General features: G+C 41.3%; 1 protein-coding gene across 1 annotated transcript; it reads right to left on the bottom strand.

The window, feature by feature from the left end:
* Window positions 1–887: 887 nt before the first annotated feature.
* On the bottom strand, window positions 888–24,338 carry STOML3 (stomatin like 3; the record flags this gene model as incomplete). Its single annotated transcript, XM_084234564.1, has 7 exons — window positions 888–1,270; window positions 4,851–4,985; window positions 6,673–6,876; window positions 8,607–8,689; window positions 11,057–11,129; window positions 11,211–11,314; window positions 24,287–24,338. 7 exons carry the CDS (start codon window positions 24,336–24,338, stop codon window positions 1,046–1,048), a joined length of 876 nt encoding a protein of 291 aa, XP_084090690.1. The 3' UTR covers window positions 888–1,045.

Genomic DNA, 24,338 nt, shown 5'->3' with positions numbered 1-24,338 from the left:
ATAAACAATAAGTGTGAGTAGTTTGTTAGGATTAGTACTAATTGTTGTTCACATCTTCGTTTCTCACCCCACCAGGCCCTCTGAGGGAAGGGAGAGAGATGAATACTGTATTTGGAAAACACAAATAATCTTCAACAAAGCAATTTTTAATATATTCACATACTATGGCTTCTTTATATTTAACAAGTTTTTCCCCATTAGAGTGAGATTAGAGTTTACAAAAAATTCTTGATGACTGTGGTTCTTGGAGTTACAGCAGAGAAATGGAGGTCTACAGGATGATGCTCCCCAATGATATCCACCAACAAAACCTTCTACAAGCATTCTCACTTGCAAGCAAATAAAGGAACTGAAAATCCCCCTCCCCCGTCTTCTTGTGCTTCACCCCACCCTGTGACAAAGGTGCTGGGAGGCTGAGAATGGGCCACACTCCCAGCAGAAAGCCAAGCAACAGGCCAGGCCAGGCCAGGCCCTGAGCTGAGTGCAGCCTGCCCTGTGGGGTTGGTGATAAATTTGCAGCTGGGTATGCCTCTGTCTTTAACATCAAAATAAACCATTATTTCAAGCATAATTTGGGGAGGGGGACAGGGAGGTTGTTGTGATTATTGGAAACTTACAAATAATTACTTTGGAATTATGAAGTGTAAATATGAGGCCTTTGTTATTTGACAAATTATCTAAAGTGCTCCTAAAAACAGTTTACAAGTAATTTTGTAGCCTTAGTCATGGTCAAAGATTTCTTTCCCTTACTGTAAGAAAGCTCCTGCTATAAGTCAGGGACAACTACCAATTTATTGTTATGCGAATAATGCAATCTTTCAAGTTCTTAAACATAAAAGTAGTACAGAAACCTCGTTTTGGCTTTGCTTTTTTTTTTTTTTTTTTTTTGGTAGCCTCTATAGCATTTCCCTGCTAATGCTATCCCAACTATGAATTTACTCTGTTTAAATAGTCTTGAAATTCTCAACACTTCTATCTGCCAGATTGGTTCTCCATAGGAAAAGCTGTGACTCCCTAAGCAAAGGCTGGCTAAGGCAGGAGGCCCTCAGGCTCTGTTAGGAGCCTTCTTGTTGTCATTGTAGCTGAAACCACCCATGCCCTCTAGTATATTCATGGGCAGAGGGAACACGATGGTGGAATTCTTCTCTGTAGCTACAGTGGTCAAGGTTTGTAGATAACGCAGTTGAAGGGCTATGGGTGACTCCGCCAGGACCATGGAGGCGGACTTCAGAGATTTGGAAGCATTCATTTCTCCTTCTGCAGCAAGCACCTAAAACAATGAAATAAAAGTGTTCAGAAATTAAAATGTACCTCTCTGTCTAATGTGTTTTCTTTCTGTGTCCCTACCACTCTCTCTCTCCCAAACTCTAACTTCACCACATGTGTGTCATCTACTTGCTTCTTTGGCAAGGATATGTGTTTCACATCCTAATGTAATTAGAGAAATTTGAGCAGGCTGCAGGAAGCAGGGAGATAGTTTACAAATTTTTAGTCCCTAGATTTCATTTTCAAACAAAAAATAAAAGCACTGGGCCTCCCTGGTGGCGCAAGTGGTTGAGACGCAAACTATGGGGTTGTCTGAGACCTCTGCAACAGAAGTTCGATCCCCTGGCTGGCCAGGGAGCAACCCGCGTGGCGTGGCAGATCTCTCTTGACTTGCCTGCTGCTCCCCTCAGCTGTGTACTTCAGTCAATCCGCCTGTTCTGTTCCCTACTCTGTCTCTGGTGAATCCTCTCACCCCCTGCATCTCTGGCCTGTACCCCAGCTCTTGTATACATAAATAAATAAATCTTTTTAAAAATTAAAAATAAATAAATAAAAGCACTATCTTTAAGACAAACAGATACTTGCCCTTCCTCCCTAGAAATGCTTTCAAATCACTTTGGAGCCTTGTCATCTGCTGCAGAGAAGTCTGAAATTCCAACTGGCTTTTTCTGTTGTTTTTACTTAAGAGAGATTTTTATTTCATTCTGCTGCCAATTTTGTCTCATTCTTACAATGAAATAATTTTCCCAAATTGCCTCCCCTCTTGATTACAAGTAGCAAGAGCCAGTCTGATAACCGTTTTTGGCAGTCTCTTAAGTAGTATTTGCTGCTCTTCTAGTTCTCAGAGGATCCGAGAAAGACTGGAACTCTGCTATGCCCTCTTATGGACACTCACTGCCTGTGCACAAATGCATCCCACTTCCATCATGACCAAGCCCCCCCCACTGCTTAAAAGCTGCTGGCGTTTAACAGAACAGACCAGGGAAATAGATAAGGAATGAGAGCAGAGGAAAACCTTGACTGGTTCACAAGTGAGACTCCAAAGAGCATATACAAAGTCTTCTAATCTCCATCAGCTCCTGATACTTCAGGAAACCCTCCCATACATACATGAATGCTATCAAACTAACAGATTCAACAACGCCGAGGGCATGGTGTGCTTGTATCTTATTCTATCCTGGATTTAATTTAATTGCACCTCCTTTTATCCAGCACACTTAACATACTAGAATAATGGTGTCAAAAAGCAGGCTCCAAATTGGCTACATCAAAATCACCACTTTTTTAAAAATGCAGGATCTTGGGCCCACCCAAGACATTGCTTCACTGAGTTTGAGGTAGACCTGGGAATTGGTTTTTATGTTTTTTTAAGATTTATTTATTTATGCACACAAGAACTGGGGTACAGGCCAGAGGTGCTAGGGGTGAGAGGATTCACCAGAGACAAAGTGGGAAGCAGAGCAGGTGTATCTACTGAAATACACTGCTGAGGGGAGCAGCGGGAGAGACAGGAGAGGTCTGCTGAGCCATGTGTGTAGCTCCCTGACAGGGACCGAACTCGTGCAGCAGTGGCTGCAGATTGCTTCACAGTGTTGCATCTTAACCCCTTGCACCACAGGGAGTCCCAGAATTGCTACTTGTTTTGTTCACATCTCTCTAGGAGACCCCCAGGTAGCATCCTTCTTGATCACTTCCTGGAATTGAGATAAATCCCAGGAAGGAACCAGAGTTGGAACCTACCTTGCTTAGTAGCTTAGCATGTTGCTAGCATCCCATTGACCCAAGAAATGCTCCAAGCTTCCTGGGGCACATTACATTGCTTATTGTATGTTTTCTATTTATTTGTTTGTTTGTTTATTTTTTAATTAATTAATTTCTGAGTTATTCAAAATTGAACTAACTTGCTGGAGTATCATGGATCAAGTATATTTGATAGAGACTTATTTATCCTATGCCTACTCTATAGGATATATTTATACCACTGAATCAAAGTTGTAGCGATTATTCTGGCATATTTAGCGATAGCTAAGATGCCATTTCTTCTGAAACACAGACATCAAAATGGCTCTTCTTACTTTCATTTAGAAACCAGACAAGTTCTACTTGGATTTTCACTCTTGCCTGAATCAAGGACTTGCTTGTAAGGGTTTCCATGTATGCACACCAACAAGTATCAGATTGATTCTTTATTATTTGAATCTTTCTGTGAGAGAGTTTTGTGAAGCAGTTGTCCCTTCATTTTTGTTTTATTTTTTAAAGGTTTATTTATTTATGCACACAAGATCTGGGGTGCAGGTTATGGAGTGAAAGGATTCACCAGAGACAGAGTGGGGAGCAGAATAGACAGATCTACTGAAATACATTGCTAAGGGGAGCAGCGGGCAAGACAGGAGAGGTCTGCTGCACCATGTGGGTAGCTCCCTGGCAGGAGATGGAACTAGTGCTGCAGTAGCTGCCAATTGCTTCATAGTGCTGAAAGTTTACCACTTTTGCCACCGGAGGCCCAACCCTTCATTTTTAAACCCTTGTATAATTTCAAATCACTTTGGTGCATTTGTCCTCATTAATTTACATTTATCTCCTTCATATATTGAACCATATTTTAATGAGGAAAAACATTTTCAGGGTCAGTCTTCTATTACAGGAGTCAATTTGTCTCCTGTTAAATGAGTTTTGGCCCTAATAATTTAGACAACTTGCTGAAGAGGTGAGGGGGTTACAGATGTTACTTTCTTACATGATTGTTTTCAAAACAACCATTTTATGTCTCAAAATAATTCCACAAGAAGTCATTCAGAGCAGGTAATATTGTCCCCTTAATTGAGATCAGAAAAACAAGACCTAGAGAAGTCAAAAGACTTGTCTGAAATCATTAGTTTTATTCTAATCTAAGGCTTTTGACTCCACTGTACCACATTTTCTCCAATTATATTTCTTTTTTAAAGATTTATTTTATTTATTTATGCATACAAGAGCTGGGGTGCAGGTCAGAGGGGGGTGAGAGGATTCACCAGAGTGGGGAGCAGAACAGGCAGATCTACTGAAATACACTGCTGACATGAGCAGCAGGTGAGACAAGAGAGGTTTGTGGGTCATCAACCTAGCTGGAGATGGAACTCAGGCCGCAGTGGCTGGTGATAACTTGAGAGTGCTGAGACTTAATCCCTGCGCCACCAGGAAGGCCCCTCCAATTATATTTCTATTTTGAATCATTGAGTGACTTATAGATTATACTTTGAAGAAATCTTTTCCAGTACACTAAAGGGTTAGCATGCATAGCTAGAACTACAACTTGGAAAATGCAGCTGTGTGGGTAACCAGACATCCTCTGGTGATAAACCAGCAGAATATGCAGGAGTTATTTATTTGGTTTCTGGTTGTGTCCTAAATGTCTCCTTCTCAGGGTGTTGGGTGCCTGTCCTCATGACCTTTAAATTCAGGGGGAAATGCTCAGTAAAAAAACTGGGAAAAAGAAAACACTCTTCTTATCAAAATAAATGTGAACCCGATCTTCCAATCAGGCCCTATCCTTGTCTGCCCCAAGGCTAGGCAGCTGGCCCTGAGAATAGAGGGGGTTACCTTACCTTGGCCCTGGCTTCCCGGGTGGCCTCGGCCTCGGCCGCCATGGACCTCTGCAACTGCACGGGGATCCGGACATCTTTGATTTCCACACGGGCCACCCGGATTCCCCACAGCTCCGTGGCATCATCGAGTAAGGTCTATTTCCAAATCAAAAGAAAAGACATTGATCACATTTTTTGTATTTGCAAGATAAAGTCCTCCTCTCTCTGTTGTATTTATAGCTTTTGGAATAAGACTGTTTGAGAAGACAGGAGGTATCATGCTTATTGCTCACTTCCTGGAATTGAGGTGAATGCCAGAAAGATTCATTAAGAACACCCAATCAATCTTAAAGCAGGATCCACTCCATAACCATCCCTAATGAAGTGTAGGTTATTCATCTAGTTTTCTGCAAATAACCCACATTTGCTTGTTACTGACATCAAGCAGGCAGAGCTAGACTTTGTCCAGACAGAGCTAGACTTTGTCCAGACAGAGCTGGACTTTGTCCTGGCTCTGCCATTTGCAACTGTGAATCAATGGGCCAGTTACTAACCTCTCTGATCTCAGTTTTCTCACCCATAAAAGATTACCTTTCAAGATGGTTGTGAGATTTGGAGAAAATACATGTAAGATCTCTATAGTGCATAGCAATGACTCAATAAATGAGATATTATTTGTCTAGCTCTGTTTAACCTCTGCATGTAGCCAATTCTAAGCAGGCAGCAAGGCATATTTATTTATTTGTTTGTTTGTTTGTTTGTTTATTTACTTTTAAAGATTTATTTATGGGGCCTCCCCGGTGGTGCAGCTGGTTGAGCGACACACTGTGAAGCTGTCTGCAGCCTCTGCAGTGCAGGTTCAATTCCCAGCCGGCCAGAGAGATACCCACATGGCACGGCAGACCTCTCTTGCCTTGCCCACTGCACCCCTCAGCAGTGTCTTTGATCCATCTGCCTGTTCAGCTCCCTGCTCTGTCTCTGGTGAATTCTCTTGCCTGCACCTCTGGCCTGTACCCCAGTTCTTGCATAGATGGGTAAATCTTTAAAAAAAAAGATTTATTTATGAATACAAGAGCTGGGGTGTAGACCAAAGATTCAGGAGGTGAGAGAATTCAACAGAGACAGAGTGGGGAACAGAACATAAGCAGATTGACTGAAATACACTGCTGAGGGGAGCAGCAGGCGAGACAGGAGAGGTCTGCTGCTCCATGTGGGTAGCTCTCTGGCGGGGATCAAACTCGTGCTGCAGTGGCTGCCAATAGCTTCACAGTGCTGAGACTTAACCCCTTGTGCCACCAGAGAGGCCCGAATGCATGTTTTTTTAGAGCAGAAGCAGCATAAAGGAAAAAAAAAAAATACTCTTGTCATTTGGAAAAGCTTCAAACATAGGAGCCTCTTCTGGTTATCCTGGAGTTGGGGGCCTGAGAAAGAATGCCTTGAGAAGCTGGTGATACCAGATGAGTAATACCCTCCAAGGGAGTAGGCAGAGGTTTTTGTGCTGCTTTATTGCCGGTGAGCCTTTGCATTTCTGCGGTCCCTGCAGAAGCCAGGGAGATGGTAACACCTCACTACAAGTCAGTGACTGACTATGGAAACATCGGAACCGGCAAATTCCTATAAATTATAAGTAACATTATCATGCTGAACTGATATTGCCTCATAAAATCTTGGGATCTTTGTGCTTAGGAACTGGGGGAGTTGCCAAGAAAAATCAAGGTTGAATATCCCTCCTAACTTACCAGTGGGAATCTTAGGCATGTTGGGGTGTTTTGAATTGTTGCTATTTGATGATCACCGATAATTAAAATTAATGGAATAAAAATGCAAGTTGTTAATTCTTTACCTGGATGCTGTGGGCGATCTCTTCTCGACCAGCTAAGATTTGGGACAAGGTCTGTGTCCCTAAGACATTTCTCAGGGTGGTCTGCGCCAGCAGAAATGTGGCTTGGTGGACATCGTTGACATTAGCCACAGCTGAGACAGCGCTATAGATCCTGTAATAGACAACTCCATCCACTTGAGTGGTCACAGAGTCTCTGGTGAGGATCTGGGGATTGAGAACAGGGAAAATCATGTTTATGATTCTCACGGCAATTGGCAGAGTGTCAGCCAGTCCAAGCCCTCACCACAGGAGAACTCACATCAGCGGTCTCAAAAATTCTGGTCTGCATGGAGTATAATAGCATCCTACTTGATATCAAAATTCTTTTCATGAGTACTCTGTAGCTATATCGGCAGCTTCATTTTAGAGAAGTCTCACATCCCATAGGCAGAGGCTCCTGATTTGCCATGGTGAGAAAAGGTGCTTTCATTTTAAAATGCAATAGTAAAACTTTTCTGAAATTCTGCCTTCCAAACAGAGGGAGGTGTTCCCTGATTGCTGAACTCTTTCTTGTTTGCAATATTTATGAAACTTGATGAATAGCAATCCTTCTTAGAAAACATAGGTGGCACCAGAGACCATGTTCTATATTCAAATAAAGAAAATCCATTTAACTTTAGATAGATGATCTGCATAAACCAGTCTCAATAATGTGATGAGACACTTTGGTGCAAATGAGTGCTTCTGGGAGGGCTATGGCATGGGACCTAGAACCCCCTTCTTCTACCCAGCACTATCTACTATGAGCCAGAAAGCACCCAGGATGCTATGAGCATCTTGAGCTCTATTATGACTATAGCAGTTTCCTCCAGTGTCGTGGAGGCATCACTGATGGGTCTGGATTGAGTTCCCTGGACCGGGCAGAAGAACATGAACATTTACTCAAAAGTGTTGATTTTCTGTCTAATCACCTGTGTGCCCCCCATATGGATCTTTCACACATTTTTTTTTCTTTTTTCTTTTTTTATATTTAAAGAGCAGGTTTATTAGAAAGGGGATAGGACAGTAAAAGACACTTGCATAGACACAAGCAGGCAGGAAGAACTGCCCCAAAAAGGACAGGCTTGCTGAGAGAGGCCTGCATGGTTGAGGAGAGCTGCCTCCACTGAGGGAAGTCAGTGAGAAGTCCCGCACGATACAAGTCACAGACAGGCAGGAGGCTGCTGCCCTGCAGGAGAGAACTGGTGAAAGGAAGCACCTGCATAGTCACAGGTGGGCAGATGGAGTGCTGCCTACACACATTTTTCTTTCCTCTTCCTGGGTCACGAATGTCAGAGTGTGACATGATTATTAGTAACTCTGTTTCTAACCCTGTTATTGCCCAGTTACTGTTCTGGGTCATTTGTTTGCAGTATTTTAAGAAATGAAAAGAATCACTTGAAATCTAAATGCAGGGGATTCTGTGCAACACCTGCTCTTTCTGTATGCCCACTCTACTTTGCTGCATCCACACACAGAAGTTGAAGAGTGGAGTGATACAAATATTACAAAAAATATTTTCTGAGGGGGTTATGGGGGAGAATTTATCATTATAATCCAGAACTGGCAAATACTTGCCCTCCACGAAATTTAGTTCAGCTGTTTATTTGTTGGACTCCTCCAAGCATCTGCTCTGTTGTTCTTTGTCCTAGTTCCTCTGCCAACTGGATCCCCTCTCTCAGGCTTTCTCAGGTCTAGTCACTCAATTCTTGTAGTAATTCAACCCTTGTCCTTGGCTTTATTTGCATTGGACAAAACAAAACTCCAGAAGTGACCTAGGGTCTTTCACAGATCTTTGTGGGAATTCAGTTCATCCTCCCTCTTAAAATAAAAAAACATACTATAAAATTTTCAACCATCCATAACAGAGAATATATAGGTTTTGTTTCCAGTAAAATGTCTCTAGCCAGCATTACCTCTTGCGGAGGAATATTGCAAGTAACAGTTCGAAGGTCAACTTTGACAAACACATCAATGCAGGGCAGGACCAAGATTAAACCTATGAAAAAGAAAACACAGTTTAAATTTTCACCCCATTGAAAATAATTACAAAAACTGTCTCTTAGCTAAATGGTACATCATTTCATGGGACTATAAATACTTCTTAGATGATTTTTGCTATGTACAACTATCATCTTGGAAACAATTATTTCTCCAGTTAATGATTAATAAAAGTGGTGCCCTAGGAAATGAAATCATTTGGTAAGAAGTTAAGGATCCTTGACATTTAATTTTCAGATTTTATTTTTAAAATACTCAAACCACTTCTCTCCAAGTGTTGGATATGGCATTAATTTAAAAGGTTATTTTGGAAATCAGTTCTCCTGTGTTAAAGGTATCTGTATAAAAGATTTAAGTAAAGACATCTGACTTTGGATATAGGGCCTGTCAAATTTTTCATTCATCTTCAATCATAAGAATGTTAGAATTGAAATCTCCCTAGGATTTCAGAGCCCCTGAAACCAGTATATGGCAGAATTTACAGTTTCTCCATAGCTATACTCTGGTTCAAATATAATGGCATCCCCAACTGTAAACACATTTACCTCTGAATTCTAAAGTGTTTGGGTTGGGGTTGAATAGGGGAAGGATCCAGATAAGGAAACTTATTTGAGGATCCTGTAACTCTTTAGGATTGCTCTGATGAATATTTTTTACAGCAAGTGTAACAAAGACTAGAACCATAAGGCCTGTCAACAAGATAAAGGCACCAATTAATTCCCATTAACTGAAGATGGGTTTTGATTTTAAAGAAGAAACAAGTGTTTTAGTTTGAGTACCATGGAAAGGACTGGAGTTACCAACAGAAAATTCTGCCAAGGTGTTTTCTTTCTTTGGGTCTGTAACAGAAGACTTCTTGAGATTTTTGGTGAGAATTAGTGCTGACTTTACTTCCTTTGTTGTTGTCAGGTAACTGGTTAAGATCACTCCCCTCAGAACGAGAAAGAGTCAAATCCCAGCTCTACAACTTACTAGCTGGTGGCCTGAGAACATACATCCAACTTTTCGGAGCTTTATGTTATCTAACAGATATAAGATGTTAGTGAAGATTAAGCATGACTCAACATGGTAATGAAAGAAAGTACTAACCACAATGTCAGTTATGCATTAAGTGCTGAGGAACTGATAGCTCTTATTATTAATATTTTTATTGTTAAAGGCTAATTTACAAAAGTGAAGTGGTTTCCATTAGCAATTTGGCTTGTTTCCCTCTGGCTCTTATGACATTCTGAGGTAACTTATTAGCCCTAGAGACAAGTATGACGAGAATAATTATCCTGGGACATTTAGTAGTGAAATCTTCTGGGGAAATTCATTTAAAAGAGATACACTTTTCTCCAGAGCCCTCTAGGTTTCTCTGCCTCTCTCAAGCCCCACTAGTTCCCTCAAAACCCACTAGATGCACATAACTGGAAAGGGGGTAGTCTGGTTCCCTATTCCTTCTGTTGGGTGAACCTCATACCTCTGTTTTGACATGCTTCAGAGAATATCTATGGTAAGAAATTCTTGTCTTTTTTCTCTTAGGTCCTTCAAAAATTTGACAAGTAGATTATCCTGACTGAAATGACCAAAGCTCCTTAACAATTTTCTCCTTTTGAAAGTTCTTATATATTAAATATTTATGTATGTGTGTATATTACATATATAACATGTATTTATATATTATATAAAGACATCTGGATGCCTATCATGGTGCATGGCTAAGGGCAGAGCACACAGAGTTATTAAGGTGAATAGAAGTTCCTGTCCCCCCAGAGATCTGCAGTCTAATTAGAGAATGATTTTACTCAAATACATCATAATAGGGGGCAGAAAACAAATGTTATTAGAGGAGTACAGCTAATAACCATGTTTTTCATGTGTCTCCTAAGATGCTGTTTTAGATCGTCTCTCCTTTCAAGGATATTACAACTTATCACAAAAAAGTGCCTTTTTATGAGTCAAAACAAATATTGGCAAGTTAATGAAACATACACTAAAAGGAGTTATAAATATTAGATTAATACCACATTTCTATGAAGTTTCAGTGCCTGATATTGTCCTCTTCATCCCTGCCCCCCAAATCCCATCTTTTTATAACATGAAGCGTTTGGAACATTTTTCATTGTAGGTTTCTAGAGAATGAGGGAAATAAATACATTTGATGAAAGGAGTTATACAATAGCATTAGCTCCAGTTGTACAGAAAGGCAGGGGTTCCAGCTTCCTGTGAGTTTTCTTTGCCTCTCATTAGGCACATCCAGGGAAAGTACTTGAGGCAGTAGTAGTAGCAATAGCAGTAGTAGTAGTAGTAGTAGTAGTAGTAGTAGCAGCAGCAATAGTAAGAGGTGCCCATGGTCTGTATAGGGGCAGCCGCAGTGTCATACCTGGCCCTTTGGCTTTGTCAGCTTGGATGCGTCCCAATCGGAATACAACAGCACGTTCATATTCCTTAATGATCTAAGAGATTAAGGGAGAGCATTTAGTCTTAATGGTCCATCCGCTCATATAGGGAGCCCAATTTATTTCCCCAGGCATTACCTTCAAGCACATCCATATGGAGATAGGGAAGGTAATGATCATCAATAGTAAAGAAAGGGAGAACAGGACCCAGCCACACACCCCGAGCTTTTTGTTGTTGATACCTAGGAAGTAGAGGGAAGCAAGTTGGTAACTGTGGTTCTTTAAAAAGCCACCCAACTGTGTGTGTGAGGAAATTCGAGCCTGCTAACATGCAGGCACACATACATGTCACACACACACATACAATATTCATTCATGTTTTAGATTAAAATTGACCTTTACCCTCCAAGAAAATCTAGCAATCAATAATTACAATTACTGTCACATTTATATAGGACCGCTGTGGCTTTTTATTCTCAAGACACATAAAACATTATTACCCAGAGTGTGATCCATGGATATTGTTTTAAAAGACAGATTCCCCACCCCCCACCCCAAATTTTCTAGGCAACCTCTCAAGTAGATGAATAGGCACTATTATCTCCAAAGACAATGTAGAGCAAGCTAAAACATTTTGAAGGCTTTGGGTAGGAGGTTCCTTTTTTTTTTTTTTTTAAAGATTTATTTATTTATACATACAAGAGCTAGGGCGTAGGCCAGAGGTGCGGAGGGTGAGAGGATTCACCAGAGACAGAGTGGGGGACAGAACAGGCAGACTGAGTGGTATACACTGCTGAGGGGAGCAGTGGGTGAAACAGGAGAGGTCTGCTACACCATGTGTGTTAGTTCCCTAGCTGGCGGGGGCTGCAGAGGCTATAGATAGCTTCACAGTGCTGTGCTTAAACCCTTGCACCACCAGGGAGGCCCTTGGTAGGAGATTCTATGAGAGCTTGCTAACTTACCAATGCTATCACTAGCTAAGCCTCTTGAATTTTCTGAGCTTCTGCTTATTCATTTGTAAGGTGGAGATAGAAAGCTACCTACATTTGATGAATGAACTTACTTTGAAGGAGTAGAGGCTACCTACTTTGAAGGATTTGATGAGGATTAAGTGAGATTATTTTTCTACGGCAGCTGGTCCATATATTGATATCTGCATTAACCAATGCATATTATTAATGTAGCTCAATTTTACAGGTTGATAAGTATTACAGGGACTTAGATATTGATGTTTGCTAATTTTGGCTTTACATGGAATTTTGTCTCATAGACTTATTACATTGGATTTGTTCTTTGCTAATCACACAATAATAACCAGAGAGCTGGGGCATTTTGTCTGAATAAATATTGCCTTGCACTAACGATGGGACTAAATTCCACTCATACTTCAGCCATCCAAACCTTTGTAGTTTTAACCATATCGATAACATAATTTCTCAAGTCTTTGAATTTTTGTATGTAAAACATCCTATTGGTGGCGCAGGCAGTTGAGCACCGCACTATGAAGCTGTCCGCAGCCTCTGCAGCGCAGGTTCGATCCCGGCCAGCCGGCAAGAATCCCACATGGTACAGCAGACCTCTCCTGTCTCGCCCGCTGCCCCCCTCAGCAGTGTATTTCAGTCAGTCTGCCTGTTCTGTTCCCCTCTCTGTCTCTGGTGAATCCTCTCACCATCCCGTGCATCTGGCCTGTACCCCGGTTCTTATATAAAACTATATAAATCTTAAAAAAAAATCCTATTGATTTATATTCTCATCACAATCACCAGAACTAATTACATGTACTAGGTATCTCCATCCAGATAACCCCACCCATACCTAATGCTATTTCTGTCTCAGCTAATGCCTGAAATATCCACACCAGTGTCCACTTTAGAGAGGCAGGCTCATATTTCCTCTTCTTATTCGATTACAGAAGTCACTGAGTCTAATGATACCACCTCACATCCATCCTCGCTTATCCAGTTTACTGCTGTTGACTTGCTGATGTCCAAATCATAAATTTGTGAATATTTAGGAGGGATCTAGGATTTTGTTCTTTCAAGCAATGTTGTGATGAATGTTTTTTAATGTGTGTTTTCGTGCATTCATGTAGGACAAATTTCTGACAGTGGAAGAGTTAGGTTAAACGAATTGCTATTTACAATTTCAATAGAAGATTTTAGCTTGGGAGCACTCTAGATATTTTGCAGCCAGAAAGCTTCCAGTTTACTGTTATTAGTGCTCTGCAAAGAGTTTGTGCCAATTTGCACTCTCATCAGCAGTGGGTGAAATTGTTTCTGTTTTCACATGCCCTCAATAGTTTTAAATTTCTCAAACGTTACATTCTGATAGAGGAAAAGTTTTAGGTATGTATTTTGTATCAAAATTTTGTGTGTCCAACTTCCTTTTACGGACCCTAGGTGCAAATAATGACATACTCAACCACCTGTATACATCAAAGTTTAAATTCCTAAAATCTCACCATCCAAAGGCTTGGACCACATTGAGGTGAATCAGACTATCATGCAAGGAAAAAATACATCATGTGCTCCATTGTATTCTATTTATTAGTGTTTTTTATTATTAATGACAAAGCCTATATATGTGTGTGTATACCTATATATAATACACACACACACAAACACACGCATACACATATATCTCCTATTGTTAAAAAAATCCAATACGGCTAAAACTAAAGTCTCCCCAACCATGCTCTTTTTAGTCTGTTTTTATCTAGAGAAGTTCTGTAGTTATCAATCTTGTGTACTTCCTATACACACATTCTTATATATTTACACACAAATTCTGCAACTAGAGAGTACTGGTTTAAATTTGTAGATTTTATTTTGTGATAAATGACATCATGCTACATTTAAATTTCTACTTTTTTAAAAAAGCGAATATATTTTGGAGATATTTCCATGTCATTGCAAACAGATCCATCCCTTAATTGTTGCTTCTTATTCCATTTTAAGCCTGTCTCAGTTTATTCAACCATTCTCCTATTCATGGACAAAAGGTTGCTTGTAATTTTGCATTAGAACCAAGGTTGTGATAATTGTGCTCATACAAGCCTCTATGTGACAAATTGCACCTCGAGTCTTGATGAAGTTGTTAAGAAGGCAGCAGAGCTTCTGCCACCTTTTGGTTGTTCCCTGAAGATTGACACTGCATTACTTGCTATTCCAGAACATTGGGGTTTTACGGGACTGTGACTCTAACAGTGCAGCACACAGGCAGCTGGAATCAGCAGAGAAATGCATCTACACTTAATGCCTTGAGTAAGCCCTAGACATTTCCAGAGCAGTTGCAGCCTTATCACGGAGCTGCATAAGCAAGTGTTTGTCACAGAAAATCGCCCTGACCTACAGGAGCTCCTCCGGGGTCCCATCAAGTCCTTGCATCATTACATTTGAGGGAGGCTCTGTTTGGTACTAAATGTGCTGAGAGAGACAAGAGATGAAGAGATTAATCTTCCAAGATTTACACCTGAGTATTAGAATTACCCAGGCCACTGCTGCTGGGAGATTTGTGGAGCCTTGGGGGCGTCATTAACTCCAGTTAAAGCGCGGCTGTGAGCGCTGGCTGTCGCTGCTTCCCTGCAAGCTGTAGCAGCTCAGCTCTGTGAGCTGCGGTAGCTCTGGGAGAGCAGGAAGCACAGCTGTTGTAGCTTCCAGCAGAGTAAATCTTCCAGATAGCCTTTGCCTCTCCACCGCTCCTACAGTTAAAACCAGGATGCTGTGCTGAGAAGTGGGTTTGAGGATTACAATTCTAAGTGAAAGGATGTGCTGGGATTATTTTACAATCAATACTCAGAAAGTTACTGCCTTCACTTCAACCTGAACAAGGCTATGGCCAGAGTGTTCCCTAAATCTGAGGGAGGGGGTTGATCGAAGGAAAGGGGCCACACACACTCTATTAACCACGAAGCCCTGAGCACGTCTCATCAGATCCTGCTTTATCCAAATCTATGGATACATATTTTTAGTGGATAATTGTCAGAGCACCATAAAGCTGTCATTATATGCTTACCTCAAGGAAAAAACTGGATTTTGCCACCCTTAACAAATTGTCCCTGATTTCACATTCATGCATTTCATAAGTAGTTTCTCAGTGATATGCCAGGCACTGTGTTAGGGCTGAGAACACGAAGGAGGATGAGATGGGGAATGTTCCATCAAGAATTCAAGCCCAACAGGGGAAGAAACAATAGAAGCATAATGATGGGTCAGTGCTCAGCTGCACCTTCCTCTAGGAAGTCTCTAGCTGGTGAGCAAATGACTAAGTAGAGACCCTCCCACCCATCCCACCCACATGTGTGGCTGTGACAAGAACAGCAGACCCTAAGTTTGATCTGCAAAGAGGAAGGTAAGGTCATGATGTGCAAAGCCAAAGGCCCACTGCTGCTGACACTGGGATGGACCCCGGGATTTTAGCTTGGAAGTATTCTAGATATTTTGCAGCCAGAAAGCTTCTTGGTTACTGTTATCATTATCATCAGAGATCTCTCTAAGTAAGGTGGTACCTATATACCAAGACATAACTACCTTTATTGACTTACACAGTGAGGCAAAACCAAGCATCTCTTGTAGAAGAATGCCTCTGGGCTTTGCATCTGGTGCTAAGATACAGCCCATAGCACCAGGGGACCGTTAAATACCTGTTAGGAGTTTGGGTAAACACTCAAGGCAAGATTGGTAACTTGGGCCTCTGAAGGGGCACAGGGGTTAAAATCATAGCCCTATCAAGCTATCACCAGCCACATCAAGCTATCACCAGCCACTGCAGCACAAGTTCGATGCTGGCCAGCCAGGTAGCTAAGCCACATGGCGCAGTGGATGTCTTGCCCGCTGCTCCCCTCAGCAGCGTATTTTAGTCAATCTGCCTGTTCTTCTCCCTATTCTGTTTCTGGTGAATCCTCTCACCCCCACACCTCCTGTCTACACCCCAGTTCTTATATGCATAAATAAATAAATCTTTAAAAAAAAAAAAAAAAGAAGATTGGTAACTTGTGTGAGGCCAGAAAGCAGTGGAGAGTAATCCAAGTCACTGGTCATTCTTAGATGGCATTAGCAATGGAAATGGCTTTTGGTAAATAGAAGAGCCCCTAGGTGATTTTTTTGGTTGCTTTTCCCCAACTTGGTCAACAGTATTTACATATGAGATCTATTAGATGCAATCCTTGCCCACAGACTTGTCTTACTGTCGTAAGCAGAAATAGGTGTCTGAGTATTAAGACATAAACACCAAAACAGGGCCTCCCTGGTGGCGCAAGTGGTTGTCTCAGCACTATGCAGCTGTCGGCAGCCACTGCAGCACAAGGTGGATCCCCGGCCAGGGAGCTATCCACATGCGGTGCAGCAGACCTCTCCTGTCTCCTCAGTAGTGTATTTTAGTCGATCTGCTGTTCCGCAACCCACTCTTCTGTTTCTGGTGAATCCACTCACCTCCCCATTACGTCTGGCCAACACAGCTCTTGTATGCATAAATAAATAAATCTTAAAAAAAAAAAAAAACCAACACCAAAACAATATGATATACATTGCACTTCAGGGAAATGAAAATTAAAACCAGACTAAGATACTGAAATACAACTAGGAGAATGGTAAACATTAGAGACTAATGTTAAACAAGGTTGTGGAGCAACTGGTACACTCACCTTAAAAACTATTTGAAATAACTGCCAAAGTTAGGCCTATGCCTGTTTTATGACTCAGTACTCAACTTTTAAGTAATACCTGAGAGAAATGAGGCTAATTACAGTAAAAATCAGATTCAGATGGCTCATTATAAATTTGTTAGGGAAAAAAAACTAGAAATAAGAATCTACCCAAACCCAGCAACAGGAGAATGAATAAAGTGGTACAGTCATACCAAGCAATACTACCAGACCCCCCTTACCTGTGGGGATTACCCTCGAAGATCCCCAGTGGATACCTGAAACCACAGATGGTATCAAATCCTGTACAGACATACCTAAAGTTTCACTTGTAAAGTAGGTACAGTAAGAGATTAACAAAAATAACTAACAAAATAAAACAATTATAACAATACACTGTAATCAAAGTTATGTGAATGTGGTCTCGCTCTTTCCCTCTCCCACCATATATAAAAAAATATATAATTAATATATATCAAATACATATAATTGTAGGTAATAGTTTGTTTTTTTTTAATTTTTTTTATAGAGGCATGTTTTTATTTATTTATTTGTTTGTTTGTTTTGTTTATACATGCACTGGGTACAGTCAGAAGCGCGGGAGGGTGAGAGAATTCACCAGAGCCAGAGCAGGGAGCAGAGCAGGCAGAAGGACCGAAGTACACTGCTGAGGGGAGCAGTGGTCAGCAGGAGAGGTCTGCGCGCCATGTGGGACCCTCCTCTGGTGGCCGGGGAGCAGCCGGGGATCGAACCGGCGCTGCAGAGGCCGCGGGCAGCTTCGCAACCCAGCGCTCAACCGCTGCGCCACTGGAACAGCAGATCGACTGAAATACACTACTGAGGAGACAGGAGAGGTCTGCTGCGCCATGTGGATAGCTCCCTGGCTGGGGATCCAACTTGTGCTGCAGTTGACTCTGTGCCACCGGGGAGGCCCGAGGTAATAGTTTTGACTGTGGTTAATTTCAGGTAACTGAAACTGCAGAAAAGAAAACCTCACTAGAGGTGAAGCAATTTCTGGCTATACTCAGGTTGAAAAGAGATGAAGTTACTGTCAGATACAAAATATGGGTGAATTTTATTGTTAGCATCTTGGGCAAATAAGGCAGACATAAGCGCACATATTGTGATTCAATATATATGTATGATCTCCATTTTATCAGATCATTTAACTCAAGAACAAGCAGAGCCAATCTATTTTGTTGGAAGTCAGAGCAGGAGACTGGATCTTGAGATTGTGCTTATTTGTCTTTGGGGTATTATTTGGCAAAGGAAGAGGATATCTTTGGTGGCTGGAAATATTCCATATCTTGATTTGGGGGATGATGACACAGACTTACATATATTGAGCCTTGGAATAAATGAAGACCAAGCAAATGAGAAAAGCAAAAGTGGTTTATTCTGAGCTCACTATGTGGAGAGCTGGGCTCCATCACTTATATCTGACCAAGACTCAGAAGTCAGGAACAAAAAAACTTTAAAGAAGAGAAAAATGGAAGGCTGAGGTGTTTTTTCCCAATAGATAGATATGTGCCAATGATAAAGTTTCATATACATATCAGGCAATAATGACTGGAGGCTGCGGACATGGGAAAGCTAGAGGAGCCCTGAATGGACTCCGGGTACCCCGATAGGATTAGTTAGGGATGTATACTTGACTTTCTCTAGTTGGTTCAAAGTTGAAAGTAGGGATAAAAAAAGTAAGAAACTCTCAGTTATTTGTCAAGACTTGGCCATTCGGGACTGATAATTATAGAAGTTATTCCTGGATTGTCACTAGAGATAGCAAATGGCTTCCCGCAAGTCTGACTTCCAGCAAAAGGGATTCCTGGGTTGTTTATAACCACGGGTTGATTTCCTGGACAGGTTGCTGCAGGGGGTGGGTCAGAGTTCTATTTTTGTATAAGGTCTAGCCACTGTCCATCTGTACTTTCAGCCTCTAAGATAAATACTTAAGATGTGCACAGTTGGTTATATGTATCTCATGACTAAGTAAATAATTCAGATAGAGACAAGAGGCTTTAAGGTGAGTTTCTATTGTGGAAGGAAAACTTATTACTTGCCTGCATTCTCAGAATGAAGAAGGCAGTAGGATGACAAACCTTCAGAAGATCATCCTGTGACAGACGGGGAGGCCGGGCAGAAGGAGTAGTAAGAAGAGTTAGTTAGCCCAGAGCCTACCACCCTGAGCCTGATTGGGACGCCTCCATTTGAGAGCTACATGGAATCTCAAGTTAGTTTCCTCTTCTGATAGCACACTACTGCCTGTTGTGAGAATTAAATAAGTAAAGGATCATCAGCCATATCCTGAGGCCCTCTAGTTAGCCAGGTCACTGCCTAGGATTTTCCTCAAGGTGTATTTTCATCAAGACAATCCTAACTTTTTCCTCAGCCTGACTAAACAGTTTCTTCCTGATTCTAGGCCACTCATTTTCCTTGTCTTAGAACATCTTCTTGAGAACACTTGCCATTATAAATGATTTCCTGCCCCTTTGAAATACAAATCTTTTTACAGGCCTTGTGCCAGCGCTACAACCCAGGCTTTTTTCAAAGCCCCCCACTCCTTCGAGATGTCATCATCAAAGAAGAGAGCATCCCTGTCCTTGTCACTCAGTCTCAGATAAGAAGACAGACTAACTTCAGAGGCACCTTGTTCCAAGTGAAACTACCACCTGACATGAAGATGTGAGACATCTATCAGCAAAGCCAGGATGGCCCAGTCACCCCATAGGTCCTCTGTTTCCACCCTTGAAACCCCCACCTTTGTTTCAGTGCTTTGTTCAGATGGCATTCAGGCTTCACTCTTAATAAAATCTCCCTTGACTGTTCAACTTTGGTGCAATTTTTGCTTTGATAATGAATACAGTATTTAGTTTTGCTTCGAATTTTTTTGCTTCACAAGATAGGATTCTAAGACTCCAGTGGTGGGTACTCTGGTTCACCTGGGTCAGGCAGCCTCTGTATGTGCAAGAACCAAATTTTGAAGAGAACATTCAACAAAAGCCCTATCTCTGAGGGTTTCTAACTCCTAAAGCAATAGGCTTTATAAGTTCTTTCAGAGAAGTTTTAGAACCTTAAAAAGGAGATATCAAACGTTTGGTGCAAAACTACTAAATCAGAACTGGATGATCTCACCATTACCTCTAGCCCAGTAGCTGCAAAATCCCATAATCACAGGTTTTGCTGAATTATCAGATGTACAATCTCAATTGCAGAAGGATATGCTTGGTCGCTAAGGTAATTTTATAACACATTTTTTACTGAGTTCCTTTTTACCATTTGATTAGTCGTTAGAAATATTTAAGATATAGGGCCTCCCTGGTGGTGCAAGGGGTTGAGTCTGAGCACTGTGAGGCTATCTGCAGCCACTGCAGCACGAGTTCGATCCCCACCAGGGAGGTGACCCACATGGCACAGCAGACCTCTCCTGCCTCCCCGGCTGCTCCCCTCAGCAGTGTACTTCAGTCAGTCTGTCTATTCTGTTCCCCACTCTGTCTCTGGTGAATTCTCTCATCCTCTGCAACTCTGGCTTGTACCCCATTTCTTGTATGCATAAATAAATAAATCTTTTTTTAAAAAGAAATATTTAAGGGGCCTCCCCTGGTGGCGCAGCGGTTGAGTGCAGGGCTGCGAAGCTGCCCGCAGCCTCTGCAGCGCCGGTTCGATCCCTGGCCGCCAGCAAGGGTCCCACATGGAGCGACAGACCTCTCCTGCCGCACCCGCTGTTCCCCTCAGCAGTGTGCTTGTCAGTCTGCCTGTTCTGCTCTCCCCTCTGGCTCTGGTGAATTCTCTCACCCTCCCGCACTTCTGACTGTACCCAGTGCTTGTGTAAATAAATAAATAAATCTCTAAAAAAAAAAAAAAAAAAGGAAATATTTAAGATATATTTTGAAACAGAATGTTCACAAAGGTGTAAAAACAAAGCTTTTAATGACTTGTCCTCCCCTCCCCATTAAGAATCTAGGTATTGTTGACACTTCAGGAGCTCCCTCCCCAGGAGCATCTTGCTCTGCAGGCTCCTAGCAATGAATTCTGATGAGGCTCCATCTCCATCATTCAAATGCGGCAGCAAGGCCAGCCATTCAGAGAGCAGGGTCCATGCTCCTCAGCACAGCCCTAATTGCTTTCCAAGTGGCAGACTTTGGTCAGTCTCTCACCTCTGGGTCTAGGTGACTAAGCCACATGCCAAGTGAACAGATTCACCTACTACAGTGGAGAAGGCTCCCAAGTCCTCAGGTACCTTTCTGCCTCTGCAGGGGGCTTTGTGTCCCTCCAGTCACCTGGCATGGCTCACATCATTCTCTCTCACCCCAGTCTTTGGATGATCCTCTTTGAGTTTCTATTACATCCCCTGTCACCACTTTTCATAGTACATTGTCATTTTTCAGTTCACGTCCCTCTTGATATTCAGCACTTTGAGAGCGGGCATTTTATTTTTATGTCTCTATCTCCTGATCCACAGTCCATTCTGAATTCATTCACTGAGTGGATGAAATGAATGGCACACTAGATGCTTTGAACTATAATGCTCAGCAACATAACAGATTTATTGACCTGTTTGAAGTTTCTGGTCTGGAAATAATGATCCATCAGAGGAGATTCTGCTTTCTCTCAAGAGAGTCAATTAACCTGAGGACCATATGCCCTTGCATTTTCTCTTTCTTGCAAGCTGCCTTACCTTGCCCTCACCTCCACACCATTATGAGAAGAAATAAAACTCTTTTCTTGTAACATTCTCCTCTCTTCCACCCTGCCTTTCCTGTCTGAAATAATAGCACTACCAATAGCACCAAGTACAAATGCTTTAATTCTTAAGCTTCATGCCCAAACATTTTCATGGTGGTGTTATTAAGTGATAAAAAAAAAAAAAACACCCTGAACATAGCTATACAAAATTTGAATATTTTTAAATTTGTATAAACATGGAAAATTACTATGGTATACTGTGAAAAGGAAAAGAATAGTGGAATGCAAAAAGGACAGTAGAAGATTAGCAGAAATATATGTATTAGAAAAAATGTTGGAAAAAAATGAACCAAAATTTTGGCTGTGGTTAATTCTGAGATGTGATGGCTTATGTTGTTTTGAGTTTGTAATTGTTTTGATACCTTTATAATGTTCAAAAGCAATTTTAAGGTAAGACGTTAATCATGTCAATTTTAGAAAGAGTCCTTTGTGTTTCCAGAGGAGGGAAAGACCAGGTGCTTCCCAGGGGAAAATTGAATGGAATAGGGAATGAGATCAGTTACCTTCCCTGGACCTGGGGATGTAGAGTTAAAAACTTCCTTCCTGTTCACCTCCAGAGAATCAAGCATTTGAAATACCAACCATAAAATCTAAAGTGAAATCCTAGGGGCAAATGCTATCTCCCTATCACCAATACATCATCATCCCTCTTGTCTTTTTCTCTGAAATATACACACAGTGTGTATCAATGAACAATGTTCAGGAAAACACCACATTGTTCAAAAGAAATACCAGATTACTCAAAGTGTGGTCTTGTTCTGGCAACCTCACCAGTTTGGGAACACATTTGGAGGCAAAATCTCAGTTCCATCCTGCACCTACCTATCCTAGAATTTCTAGAGATGAGACCCAGGAAGCTGCGTTTTAACAAGCTCCTTAGGAAGAGTCTTTTCCATATTAATGTTGAGAACTGCTAAAATTTAGAGGATCAAGCTTTCAACTAACTTCACTTTAACTCTTAAAAAAAAAAAGTAAATAAGAAAAGGGTGAGAGAATTTCAAAGGCTAGGAAATAGTGACATGCTAGCAAATGGTTAATAGAATTCTGGAAAAAGCCTTCATTTCTAGACTCTGAACTTCATATAGACTCTGAACTACCCTTGTAACATTGCTGAACTTGGAGTCAGGAAGAGAGGCACACCAGTAGCTGTTGAAATCTGGGACAAACCAAAGACACTCTGCTCCACAGGCGCCTCCAGGAGCTGATAACAAGGACTCGGTTGTTTGCTTCATCCTCTCAACGTTGGTGAATGGAAACTCCTACACATTTTGAAGGACTGAAAAATGTTTTGTTAATGTGTCCAAGATGGAGGCGGGTGGGACAAGCTTTTCCCGCAAATCTCACAGGATGATTGATATCATATCATTTATAAACTGCCCAAAGCAAATGAAACCGGAAGTTATAAAATATAAACCCTATTCTGTTTGTTCTGTTTGTTTTGTGTGTGTGTGTGTTTTCTCTCTTTTTATTGAGTTAACATGAGTTCAGAACATAAGTTTCAGTTCATACTACAGTCCAGTAACCATCCACCACCAAACTATTCCCTCCGCAGCATGTTCCCTCTGGGTTTTTGTTTGTGTGTTTTTGTTGTGTTTGTTTGATTGCTTTGGCTTTTCTTTTGATCCTACAAATGAGTGAAGTAATAAGGTATTTGTCCTCCTTACTTAGCATAATTCCCTCAAGGCCTATACATATCAAAAAATGGCAAGATTCCATCTTTTTTATGGCTGAGTATTTTATGGCTGTGTATATATGCCACATTCATTGTGTATATATCAACCTTCATTATTGAAGGGTGATCTTGAAGAGATCTCCCACTTGCACTTCCAAATGATATTTACTGTCTTCAGCATATCAGTGATGCCAATGTCTACTTCAAGAGAGGAGTTTATTTTCCAATTCAGAGAAATCTCCAAATGTATCTTTTACAGATTGGTAATGGCTCATGTGCTCTCTTTCTAGCTTATATTATGATTCCTTTGGCAATATAAAGTGTAGGGTTTGGGTTAAGTTACATACTCATCATCATCATCATCACTTTCTGACACTTCAACAAATTTTTAAACTCTCTAAGACTCACTCTTCATATTCAAAACTGAGATTGTAAGAGACTCTACCTCAACATTATTGTAAGATTTAGAAAGAAAATGCAAACAAAATGATTTTGTAGATAATAGCCTTTGGCTAAGCTAATTTTCTTAACTTTTCTCCATCAGGTATAAGGCAACTCAAATCAACTTTTCTTTTTAATCATAGCATCATCAGGTGATATTTTAAAATGGATAAATTTCAGCATGCTCAACACGTTTGCTATTTAATGCAAAAAAAAATAATGCAACAATAAACACAAAGGCTATCTAAAACTGAAGAAAAAGCAAGTTGCAGACTGCTGATTGAAAGCATATAAAACTAGGGCCTCCCCGGTGGTGCAGTGGTTGAGCGCTGGGTTGCGAAGCTGCCGGTTCGATCCCCGGCTGCTCCCCAGCCACCAGAGGAGGGTCCCACATGGCGCGCAGACCTCTCCTGCCGCCCGCTGCTCCCCTCAGCAGTGTACTTCGGTCCCTCTGCCTGCTCTGCTCCCCGCTCTGGCTCTGGTGAATTCTCTCACCCTCCCGCGCTTCTGACTGTACCCAGTGCTTGTATAAATAAATAAATAAATATTAAAAAAAAAAAAAAAGAAAGCATATAAAACTAGAATAAGCAATAAATTAAAAAATCTCAGTAAATATTAATACACCCAGTGCTTACTCTGAACTCTGTATAATGCCACATGCCACACTTCCATTGCTTTATATACATAACAAGAGTAAGGCAGGAACAAGGAGCTCACCCACTAAATTCTCTTTATCCTGCTTCTCCGGGGAGGATGACCCACGATCCAT

Source organism: Talpa europaea (genome assembly GCF_964194135.1).
Source record: "Talpa europaea genome assembly, chromosome: 6".
Taxonomy (NCBI): Eukaryota; Metazoa; Chordata; class Mammalia; order Eulipotyphla; family Talpidae; genus Talpa; species Talpa europaea.
The sequence above is the reverse complement of the archived record's forward strand: the minus strand, read 5'-3'. Positions and strand labels throughout refer to the sequence as shown.